The 12765-nt window shown below is 35.7% G+C and overlaps 1 protein-coding gene across 2 annotated transcripts in view; it reads left to right on the plus strand.

Annotated features, from left to right (window-relative positions):
- Positions 1 to 10241: 10241 nt before the first annotated feature.
- Positions 10242 to 12765, plus strand: part of LOC107741330 (cytochrome c oxidase subunit 4 isoform 2, mitochondrial-like) — a 4140-nt gene continuing 1616 nt past the window's right edge. The window contains exons 1-2 of one of the 2 annotated variants that reach the window (XM_016554037.1): positions 10242 to 10408; positions 12513 to 12612. In XM_016554037.1, the coding sequence (XP_016409523.1) occupies positions 12513 to 12612 (100 nt within the window). In that variant the 5' untranslated portion in view covers positions 10242 to 10408. Of the gene's footprint in view, positions 10409 to 12198; positions 12271 to 12512; positions 12613 to 12765 lie in introns of those variants that run through there. The other variant, XM_016554038.1, reaches the window with a different exon arrangement.

Here is a 12765-nt window from a genome sequence, read left to right on the forward strand (position 1 = left end):
CCCGGGAAGTAACTTGTTGTAGTCCCTACCAGCCATTTTTGTAGGCATTAAACTGCCAGAATTTTAAAAGACGATATCTCCGTTTGCATTTAACTTTCAGCTTCGTAACTTTGCAGATATTGTTTATGCTCAAACAGCAACATTACACACTAACGTTAAAAAAGTGAAATCGCAATCAACCACCCTTTTAAGAGAAATTTTACTTTAGAAATTTTTATTTCCATTTCAGCAAAAAAAAATTTTTTTAATGTTTTTAAGTTTAAGATTTTCATCTAGTATTTATATTTTATCATCTATTATTTATAGATTTATTTCAGTTAGTGAAAACAATTTTTAATAGTTTGTTTTAGTTAACAGTAACAACACTGGGGTGAGACAGGCCAAAGAAGGTATCTTCATGATGAAAGAAAAATGTATTAATTAATTAAAACAATTAGTTTGTCAATGTTTTTAGAAGAATGTGTTAAGCTGGTATCAATTATTCTTTTTTTTTTAAATTATTTTTACACACACACACACACACACACATATTATATATATATAAGACTAGAATACTATAAAGATCAAATTCACTGCTTTCTTATGTCTTCTTATGCTATAAGACAAATTGACTGTGAAATTGGCCATAAAAACGACAGACACAGTTGTTCATATTAAGCAGCAGCACATTACACAAAGAAGACACAGAAAATCAGCTTTTTCTTTCCCTAAAAACGCACAGCCACACACACGCTCATTACTCACCCATTGCTGTGTCAAAGATCAAAGCCCAGGGGAGCTGACCTCGGCGTTATCCCTGCCATCCCAGTTACACTTCCTTCCCTCACTCCCTTCTCACACTTTCCACCTTCCAAACTCCACTAATCCTTCTGCTATTAAGCGACAAAATGACACGAGGCACATGTTCATGCTCAGTGACTGCATCCCTGCACACAGAAGCACTCAGCTGAATTATGAATATGAATATCATATTGAATAATGAATGCAGGATAATGTTTTTGTCTTGAAGCTGTGCAAAAAGGGATGAGACTCAGAGACTTGCAGATGTAGGACAAGGGTTTTGATACACTGGCTCGTGGTTAAGGCTGGCTTGTTTCTTTCGGATAATCTTTATGATCATTTGCTGTGGTTATGTAGCCCATTGCTTTTGTTATATGCTTTCTTATTTATGTTTTAGGACTGTGGATTGATTAAAATGTAACTAATTAACCACAAAGGTTTCTGTGATTCTATGAGCTAATACATGTGTATATCATACATTTGAAAACTGTACTTGACCTTACAATCCCTTAAAGGGTCATATTTTTATTGTTTTATTTTTCCCCCTGAGATTCCCTTATAATATTGGTAAAATTGGTAACACTTTACAGTAAATAAATTTGGTAACACTTAACAATAGTAGAGTGAATTCAGGTTACAGTAATTAGGACATTTGTATCTGCACAGTATGTTTGTTTTTCTGACGTCATATTTGGAAAGGTTGTTCCTGTTGAGCCGTGTACGTGTGTGTATGCAGTATGAGTGTTTGCTTTACAGATTTGGGTTAAACATGTAAATGTGGGGCAGTGGGACCTGTTTGATAGTTTTCCACATACACACAAATCCCTTTGGTTTCCTTCTTGTGTAAAGCTTTTACATGTACATACACTTCTGATGAAAAGGAAAATGATTTCCTTCTCCACCCGAAAACAACAGCAAGAAAACCCCTGCACAAGCAATACTTGCTCCACTTGTTTCAGATATCTATTCCATTGAAACTCCTCATAAAACAAACAAAAAAAAATTGCTGACTCAAGAGGACCAATGTCCATTTCTTCCCTAGAAAGATCAGTATTTAATTCAATATGCACAAATAACACATCATTTCTTAGCATATATCTTATTTCCTGCAGCTCAAATAATAGCACAGTGCGCTAGCAACATCAAATTCAATCATTGCTTTTGCCAAATTCACAGATGTAGGTTCAATAACAAAGAATGAAAAACATTACTTTAAATCCTGTTCATTTTCCAAAATGACAATTCAGTTATTTGTTTACATAAGACTTTCTGTGATCAGATCATTGAATCAGTGAGATGTTAAAGGCAGGGTATGTAATTTTTCAAAAACACTTTAGAAAACTGATTCGGGCCGAATAGCAAAACAAACTTGTAGCCAATCAGCAATAAGGGGCGTGTCTACTCGTGATGTGGAGGAGAGAGCTTTCAGTGCATGGGACGGACATTAGCCGAGCCGAGCGACAGAAAGATAGAGATGGCGGATAAAAAACAAAAGAGGAAAACGTCTGCAGAACGATTTCAAATATCAACATTGGCTACCAGAAATCGCTCACCCTGCCTTTAATTGTTGCATTCAGTTTGGATCAGTCAAACTCACAGATATCATGGAAAAACATTGCTATTTCACAAGCTGGGTACTTTGTAAGAATTCGTAAGATGTGAATCTCACGAAAACGATTTTTAGAAAACCAGTAAGCATGAAGGTTCACCCCTAAACTTGCCCTAAACATAACCGTCAATAGAGCATAAACAGATTGAAAGCATACAAATGAAACTGAACAAATTAGAAGCCAATTTGCTAAAATGTAAAATAGTTACGAATTGCCATAAGATCGCCAGATATTATGCATTGGAAGGTAATGAAGTAAAAGTAAAGGTAGTAAAAGAAAAACATTCTGTTTACTTGTTGTGTTTGGCAGAGAAAACTTGTTGGACCAGCAAATGGTGCATTTTAATGCCTAAAAGATGAGATATGTATATCAAGTCACCTTTATTTATATAGCGCTTCATACCATGCAGATTGTGTCAAAGCAGCTTTACAGTTTTAAACAGGAAAAACGTTTGCTGATAATGCAAGAGGACAATAGAAAACAGTCGGTTTATTAGTTAAAGTCAGTTCATTGTTGATTCAGTTATCTCATCATCCAACTCAGTTCAGTTCTCTTCCAATAGTGTCTGGGCAGTCAAGTCAATAATGTTGCCAGAAATTGTGTATATCTCAGATATATCTCCTCTTGCCTTTTATGGAATGTTTTAGTACACAGTACATCAGGATTTTGAATAAATATGCATGAATGAAATCTCTTTGGTATAATGTTGAACTTGTTGTCTATGCTCACAGTGGTTGTTTAGGGGGGAGGGGCACTAATGTTACACCCTGAAGCCTAATGCTTAACCTCATTTGCCTCATTACGTCTCGTGCCAACAGATAATACGGAAAACTCTAAGCAAGGTGGCTCAGCCTGATAATCCTGTCACGAAGATAACACTGAAAGCTATTATTATCGCCAAAGGTTTGGCACTGCCAGTTTGAATAGAGAAAAACAAACAGTGAGAAGCTCTAATTGGTGTGTAATGCAGGTCAGTGTCCCATCATCCATCAGGGCCATCATGGAGTGCATCATATGACATCCCATTCACTACTCGGAAGCATAACCTCATTGAACCAGAGCCAGCAGAGGAGGAGAGGGTCCAGATCAAACACAAAGTTGTAACCACATATGAAATGAGCGACAAAAAGAGCAGCCACACTTCTAATGAAATGCAGTGGGAGAATGACCCATTTACCCAGCATGCCCCGGGGGTCTGAAAGGAAAAGACTGTCTTATGATGCCAGTATGCAAAGTAGGTTGGATGTGAATGGAAGAAGGAAAGGAAGAGTGAGAGAGGTGGCACAGTAAACCAGGACACTGCCAGAAGAAGGTCATGGCTCTGTATGTATGGTGTCTGCCCCTGGCCATATTTTTAAGGGCAGGGCTTCATAGGTTCACCCACATATTTATGGCCGTACAAGGGTTGATGTAAAGAGAGAGGATGATATATTATCTCTGAAGTAGTGCTCTTGCAGATTTTGGAATGAGAAGGCATTTCCCCACAAGGATGAAAGAACCACAAACAGGCAGAAAGCAATGAAGCATCTCTTTAAATTTCACTTTTGTGACAGAAATAAAAAGTTACATACAAAGTACACACACACACACACATACACACATACATCCCCACATTTATCTGCTACAAATTATTGTTTTAAAATGTACAAACTTACCTGTAAACTGTGTAAATTAATGTCAAGTGCAAGTGCTGTAAAATTCTAAAACAAACAACAACAAATTTTTTTTATTTAAAAAATTGATTAAACGTCAACAATTTAAAAATAACAGACACTGTGTACGTTATGAGGACCACATGTCCCCACAAGTATAGCAGTAATAGCAAATTTTGACCTTTTGGGGACATTTGTTTAGTGCCATGTGGAAACAAGCTTATAAATCATACAGAATTAAGTTTTTTTTTTTGAAAATCTAAAAATGCAGAAAGTTTTGTTTGAGAGGCTAGGTTTAGGGTAAGGGGAAAGAAAATGCAGTTTGTACAGTATAAAAACCATTTCACAAGTTCGCCTGCACATCCACCACAGGACTGATGGTTAATGGTAAACAAACTTGGCTTGCTGTCCTCAATGGAGGCTCAAACCCGAGGCTCGGTTTGAGATCCGAGTTCAACCTCCCCATTGTGGTACTACATAGAGGGAGAATAACAGAAACAGAGGAGATGGGGAGGTGGAGGGATGCCCGAAGAATTGTTGGGATGGCACAATGACTGCTGCTTATATAGGCTCATAATGATGATTGACAGGACTGAATGATTAGGCTCCTCCCAAACCTACATATGGAGCTTCATTATGTCTATGGAGAGTCCACATGAAACATGGAAAACCAAGGTGTGTATATATGTGTGTGTGTGTGTCAGTTTCTTGAATAATAATTAGATTTATGAAATAACTGACATGCATTTGTGCTTGCAGTGAATTAGGCATCTCATGGTCTGCAGATAAACTATTAGCGAGTTGCATATGTTTGGATGTGGACGAATGACATTGGGGACCAGACTGACTTCAAGCTAACGGTCAAGAGGATCATTATACTTCAGTCTTCACCTCTGGTTTTTCGTTGCTTTGTGAAGGGACAAGACAATGCAAGAAGCCAGGGATGGGGAGGGAGAAGACAAATGGCATATAAGTTTCCTCTAGAGAGCAAAAAATGCAAAATCTGAGCATATAATAGGACTGAGCTGGAGGAAGGGGGCTAGGAGATAACAATGGGTTTAACGACAGAAGCAGGGGGTTGTGTACGCTCAGTTTAAGCTGTTTGGTTGGGGTGGGCAGACACACGTGCCACTCTTGGTGGGAGGGGACAGGATGGAATTGAGGGAGCACAGCCAGTGGTGCCCAATCCGGCCCTCTGCTTTGTTCTGCCAGCTGTTGGTGTCACGGTCAACACCCCAGAATCAGTGGACCCCAAGGGGACAGTCACCACCTTAATACTCACCAACACAGTTCTCTGCTAGGGAGGGGTAGATTGATGTTGAAATAGTGAGGCTTTCAACTGAAAAAAGATCAGACATAATTTTTTTATTTTAAAGCTGCTCCACAGAAGATGTTTAGAGACAAAATGAATAAAACTCCTTTATTGAGCTACTGATTTCTGAAGGATCCTGTGTCACTGAAGACTGGAGTAATGGTTGCTGACAATTTAGCTTTGCCATCACAGGAATAAATTACATTATTATTTACATTATTATTTTAAATTGTATTAATAATACAATTCATTCACTTTTTTACTGTATTTTTGCAGCTGTGGTGAGAATAAGAGACATTCAAAAACATTAAAAAGTCTTAATTATTCCAAACCTTTGGTCACTAGTGTACAAACAAAAAGAAATCATTATTCATCATTATTCATTGTGCATGCAACTTGCAATTTTATATTTCAAGCACAGATGCCGATAGTGGTGCCGAAGATTCGTAGTGGAGCTTTAATACTGATTATTTATCTAGCATGAAAATAAATGATACATTTCAGAAGACAGGTCACAAGAAATGTACTTTGTTAGCAAATGGTTGTGTGAGATAGGAACTATTTTCCCTCCGCTCTTTCCAGCACTATTCAAACAGAGATTACAATTTAATAACAGAGAAAAGAAGCATTATCTGGAGTTTTTCACTTCACTAAATAATGACCTAAATGTAGCATTTACTGTAGGATAATAGGTTTTTATGCTGCTTGATATAATAGTAAACTATAAAAGTTGTTAAACGATTGAAAGTGTTTTATAATTACTGTTAAATGGAAAGAGTTTAGGACTTGGTTAGTGGCAGTTTTATATACAAAAATCATTAAAAAAATAAATAAACTTTCCATCAAGTTAAGGTATCATATAGAGCTGTACAGTTTACTATGAAGAGTGTTAGCATTTTCCAGCCATGAATTCCCTCAGGAATTTCCTATGGGTTTTTAGAGCAGCAGTTTTGATACGAGTGAAATAAGGTCTATTGTTAACATTACTTGAAGAGACTTTAATATTTTACTGTAACATAAATTAGACAGATATAACGCAAGTTAAAAGTAGTGTTTTTGTTAAAAATGTAAGTTGCTAAGTAACTACCACAAGGATGTATGTCAGTTTACTTGCTTGAAAAATCAGTTTAGCCCTTTTAGCAACTTAACACCTAACAGTATAGCACCATAAGAGTTTCAAAATGCACATTTGACACGGTGTAATTTATGTTGTAGAACAATCAGAGAAAAGAAGCATTATCTGGAGTTTTTCACTTCACTAAATAGTGACCTAAATGTAGCCTAGCATTTACTGTAGGATAATAGGTTTTTATGCTGCTTGATATAATAGTAAACTATAAAAGTTGTTAAACGATTGAAAGTGTTTTATAATCACTGTTAAATGGAAAGAGTTTAGGACTTGGTTAGTGGCAGTTTTATATACAAAAATCATTAAAAAAATAAAAAAATAAACTTTCCATCAAGTTAAGGTATCATATAGAGCTGTACAGTTTACTATGAAGAGTGTTAGCATTTTCCAGCCATGAATTCCCTCAGGAATTTCCTATGGGTTTTTAGAGCAGCAGTTTTGATACTAGTGAAATAAGGTCTATTGTTAACATTACTTGAAGAGACTTTAATATTTTACTGTAACATAAATTAGACAGATATAACGCAAGTTAAAAGTAGTGTTTTTGTTAAAAATGTAAGTTGCTAAGTAACTACCACAAGGATGTATGTCAGTTTACTTGCTTGAAAAATCAGTTTAGCCCTTTTAGCAACTTAACACCTAACAGTATAGCACCATAAGAGTTTCAAAATGCACATTTGACACGGTGTAATTTATGTTGTAGAACAATATGTCTCTTCAAGTAGTTCACCACAGACCTTAATTTACTCAGGAATAACTATTCTAAAAACCCATTGTGAATTCCAGAGGACATTTGGTGAATTAGACTTTCTTCAGCTCAACTGAGGTAGCCTACAATTTGTGATGTTGTCCTTTTTTCCTGTTTTTAAAGCAAAGCAAGTCTTTGGATTCACATCACAAACAAATCTTGTACATAACCGTCCAGCTCCTGGTTTGTTTTAGAACCATGCAGTCTTTATCACGTTTGAAAACATGTTGTTCGGTCAGACTCACTGCTGCCCCCTGTATAAACTGTAAGAATGATTGAAGAGCTGCAGGTGGCACCGTGTGAGGCTTACTGCTGCCATCTAGAGGCTTCTGATGGTTTTCACATTCAAAAAATTAGTAAGAGTTCTTATTGTTGATATTAAAAAGGACCTTAATGTGATGTTCTCTTTAATTTATTCACTGATACACAACCAGTGAGTTTGTTTCGATCTTTAAGTCCTCTTGAGGCCTTGTTTACAGTCTACGTGTTGAAGTTTTAGTTGGAGTTGCATCCAAAGAAAACTGTCTCAACTTGTCCTGCATTTTTTGTTGTTGGTGGTATGAGGAAAAAAGTGACAGTGACAGTCCATATTCAAGGTTTTGTTATCTACACACGGAGCCCTGTTTCAGCATGACTGAATGGCAGATGAAAACAGATCAAATTCAGGTGTAAACACAAATGCTTATGGGAAAAGGTATGTATTGAGCAGGTCATTCTGGGTACATCAGAGTTAGTGTAGGTTGCTCTTCAGGTTCTTGTATCTAACACAGAATGGTAATGAGTCCTGAGTAAGAGTAGAGTCCTGTCTATAAGCCAAGCCTTGTTAAAGGAATATTTTAAGTTAAATACAACTTACTGTAGTGTAATATTCTTATTTCTTAAGTGTACTATTCTTATTCCTTGTGTCACTGAGTTTACACTAATATTGTGCATGGGGAATTTTATTTTGCATAATTTTTAAGTCTTAGTAATTGCATTGCAATTTTATTGTGTTTTGTCATTTTTATTCGTTTTTTAATATACAGTGGGTACGGAAAGTATTCAGACCCCCTTAAATTTTTCACTCTTTGTTATATTGCAGCCATTTGCTAAAATCATTTAAGTTAATTTTTTTTCCTCATTAATGTACACACAGCACCCCATATTGACAGAAAAACACAGAATTGTTGACATCTTTGCAGATTTATTAAAAAAGAAAAACTGAAAAATGCTCAGTATTTAGTAGAAGCACCCATTTGATCTAATACAGCCATGAGTCTTTTTGGGAAAGATCCAACAAGTTTTTCACACCTGGATTTGGGAATCCTCTGCCATTCCTCCTTGCAGATCCTCTCCAGTTCTATCAGGAATACTTTCCGTACCCACTGTATATATATATATATATATAATTGATTTTATTTCCATTGTAGTTTTGATTAATGAAAATGAGAGATGTTTCCTTGGCAACTAGCTTTTGGTTACTTTTTGTTACCTTTATTTCAAGTAACAGAAATGTTCTTTTTAATATTCTTTTATACACTTATAATATAAAAATACAGCATTATATGGAATCAAATATTTAATTTAATAGGTTTTTATTAATTTTAAATTAACATATTTAAGATTGCATTTTCATCACATCCATTTCATTCTTGTGTGTATCAAAAGATTCAATGTTTACTGACTTTAAATGATCATGAGTTGAAAGTGATTTTATCATTCTATTCTTGTGGTAGACTTTAAAATCAGTGTGTATTTTAATGTTAATTTTGCCCCAAAGAATTACATTTGTTTTATCTTTTGTACAAATTGAAGTTTTTTTTTCAGCATCATGTAAAAGATGATTTTGATTTGATTAACTTGTATTTAACATTCCTTCGAGGCATTGAGATATGAAATCATTCAAATGTGTGGCAACAAAAATGTTGTTCAATAATAACTTGTTGACACCTGCAGTTATTATTGAGAAATTCTCACTTTTCTAAAACACTAATTGGTTACAGTAAAGCAGAGAGAACTGAGGATTTGAAGAAATTACATTTAAGAACACAATTTAACCGTGTATGATTATCTGATCTTTCTTTAGATATATCTGACACTGGAATATTTCACAGCAGGTTTGCCCTTATTTGACCCTTAACACTGAGTATTCCTCAGTATTTCTGGTAATCAGTGTGTATTTTATTGTTAATTTTGCCCCAAAGAATTACATTTGTTTTATCTTTTGTACAAATTGAAGTTTTTTTTTCAGCATCATGTAAAAGATGATTTTGATTTGATTAACTTGTATTTAACATTCCTTCGAGGCATTGAGATATGAAATCATTCAAATGTGTGGCAACAAAAATGTTGTTCAATAATAACTTGTTGACACCTGCAGTTATTATTGAGAAATTCTCACTTTTCTAAAACACTAATTGGTTACAGTAAAGCAGAGAGAACTGAGGATTTGAAGAAATTACATTTAAGAACACAATTTAACCGTGTATGATTATCTGATCTTTCTTTAGATATATCTGACACTGGAATATTTCACAGCAGGTTTGCCCTTATTTGACCCTTAACACTGAGTATTCCTCAGTATTTCTGGTTGAGCAGTGAAACATATTCCCACATGCAGACTCACTACAAGACTTCTGAGGCAGACTTTAGTTCAGGTTGCATTGGGCTAAACCCAGATCAGGACTGGACAAGAGCCAGATAAACTCCCCGCCTCTCTCCCCCCTCCTCTTTTACCCCTTTTTTCTGATGTTTTCTTTATGATCGCTTCCATTTCCTCTGTTCTCTGAAAGTTTGCTTCCAAGAACTGTAATCATAAATAAAATTATCTGTGGATTCAAAAACAAGTCTTTATGGGATCAAAACTAAACTGCCATAAATCCATAACAAAACAAGCACTGGACATTTGATATGTGAAGAGTTAAACTTAAGCACAGACGTCTCAGTGAACAGTGAAGTCACGTGTTGTCTCAGATGTTTACTTGCACAGTCTCTCACAGTATAAAATCCCTACTAAAGCCAATGCCTCCCACTAGCTCTCTCTCTCCTTCCTTTCTCCACCCACCCCTGTGTTTTCATGGTCAGTTAGTGCCAACACCCCTAGCAGGGGCATACGCATAAAACAAAGCTTTTTTTTCCCCCCTGTATTTTCTTATTTGTGATTTTGTCATCCTTATCGTCTTGTCTTTCTGGAAAACTGTGAGTACGATGAGGGAACTTTCTAGAAGCAGCGGGGGGAGAAGGATAGTAAGCATGGACTGAAAAATGGAAAGAAAATGCATATGTGCACTTAAAAAGCATATTTAACTATGAAAAATACTTTAAATATAGTTCAAAAGATGCAAAAAATTCTGCAGCAAGAGAAAGAGCTACAGAGTATTGATAGAAATTGATGAATAGGCCAGCATTCAACAGCGTTTAATGCACATGAGTTTAATGCATTTACATAATGACTTCCTTGCTTTTACTCACTGTTGTACATGATCATGCTGTCTGTATTTTTCCAGTAGAAACTCCTCTTCAAATAATGTTAATTAAAAAAAATAACAGTGTAAAGAGCCATCTATAGTCATATAAAAATAAGTTGTAGGGCAAAAGACAGCAGATTATTGACTTTTATAAACCATTTGTTCATTTGTTTGAGAGTTTAGTCTATAGGGGTCATTGTGAACTCTTGGTTTGGGCTTTTGCCAGTTTTGTCCATTTTAATTATTTTGTCTCTCTCTCGCTGCACATGGAGGGCGCAGAAAGTTTTTAGCTTTGCACAGATGAATAAAAAATGTTTTATGACAGTAAGTGTCCATTTGCTTTCTAAAAAATAAAAAGTAATTAAATAAATTATATTTTTAATGTGTTTTTGTTCAATAAAACCCCAAGTTTCCCAGAACTGTGCACCAAAACTCAGAATGTTTATTTTTAACCAATGGATGGTGGAGATTTACTGTAATTAACAGCAGAAGATGATTATGTGGCCAGACTAAACAAGCAGGGATTTGGATTTGATCCAGAACAGAAGAAGGAACCAAAACATCACAGATTTTATATACCATTATGTATACGTAGCAAAATAGTAAAAACTCAAGGCTTTCCCTTTTACTTAGGGTCTCCATAGTCATTTGGTACTAAACAACACTAGAACTGAATGTAATACACAAGCATATGGAAGTACTTACATTGGGCCTCATTCATGAAACACGATTGTAAATCGTTCGGAAAGTCGTTCTGACGTAAATTTTCGAATTCATGACAATGTTCGTATTTTGAAAATGTTAGTTGGTACGAAAGAAATTTACACCTGCTCCCTACCACGTGTAAATGGCGCATAAAACATTCAAACGTTCTGTATTATTTTAGACAAACTGATGACACTGCATTTTTTCACTATGTATTATAATGATATTTAACGAGTTCATTTGCGCTGTCTTTGTTTCGTTTTTTACTTTTTTAACTTTGGGTAAAACGCAGAGCTCGTCACTGACCCTTTTTACACAGCCGTCCAATCACAGTGGAGGAGGGGCGGGACAAACACTACATTGACCAACCATGATCATACTTGTACAACACAACAATGGAGAAGTTAATATTGCTGGTTACTGCATTTGTATATTATAATATTCTTCTAAATAAGATACTCGTAACATGTTACTGCCGTGAATATTCCAAATCATAGCAAACAGCGCGTCACTCCAGAAAAATGCGGTGCCTCCAAAGCTCTCTCAAGCACCACCAGCTGGTCGTTTTCAGAAGAGCACATGGCATTAAGCTATGTCAGCTGGCTAAAAACGCTCTGGTGGACACACGCCAATTTATTCATTTATTGTTAGGCATATAGCCTATTAGTCTCTTGTGCATTTATGCAATATAACTTGCCAAACCTGAGAACTGAGTTCAAAGGATTCCACACCATAGCTGTAATTCATAGGCGGGGAATATGCTAATTGTGAATGAGCGTGCATGCGCGCCGTATTTACGAATGATGGGAATGCATTAACATACACTTTTAACTATCAAATCTGACCTTTACGAAGTATTTGTGAATCTGAAGCAGAGGTTTCGGGAAGGTCTGTTTTACGCGTAAATTACTCAGAATTTACTCACATATTTACGAATGTTTCATGAATGAGGCCCATTAAGAGAATGACGATCAAGTTGGCTTTAAGAACATATCAGGTTCTGTGTAGATCACATAAAAGTTAAACATGTAGTTACACAACCATTTGCGTTATATTTAACCTCAGTCTGCCAGGTGTTGTGGTCTTTCTGAGAAGTTTTGAGTATGTTTTCATTTTCTTTTGTGGATCAGATGCTCCGCTTGACAGCCGGACGTGTAGCGGGGCTTTTGTCCAGACGGGGAGCGGCTGCATTCAGCTCCAGCAACGTCAAGATGGCCAGTCATGGGCATGGTAATATTACATGTTCTTTTAAAGAACAGAATAAAATAAATGAATAAAATGTAATAAAAAAAAATATTTTGACTATGTAAACTAGGATGATCAATGAGTGGGCATTACATCAGTGTCATTATATATATATATATATATATATATATATATATA

This window comes from Sinocyclocheilus rhinocerous, unplaced genomic scaffold (genome assembly GCF_001515625.1).
Source record: "Sinocyclocheilus rhinocerous isolate Xijiao unplaced genomic scaffold, SAMN03320098_v1.1 scaffold1758, whole genome shotgun sequence".
NCBI lineage: Eukaryota > Metazoa > Chordata > Actinopteri > Cypriniformes > Cyprinidae > Sinocyclocheilus > Sinocyclocheilus rhinocerous.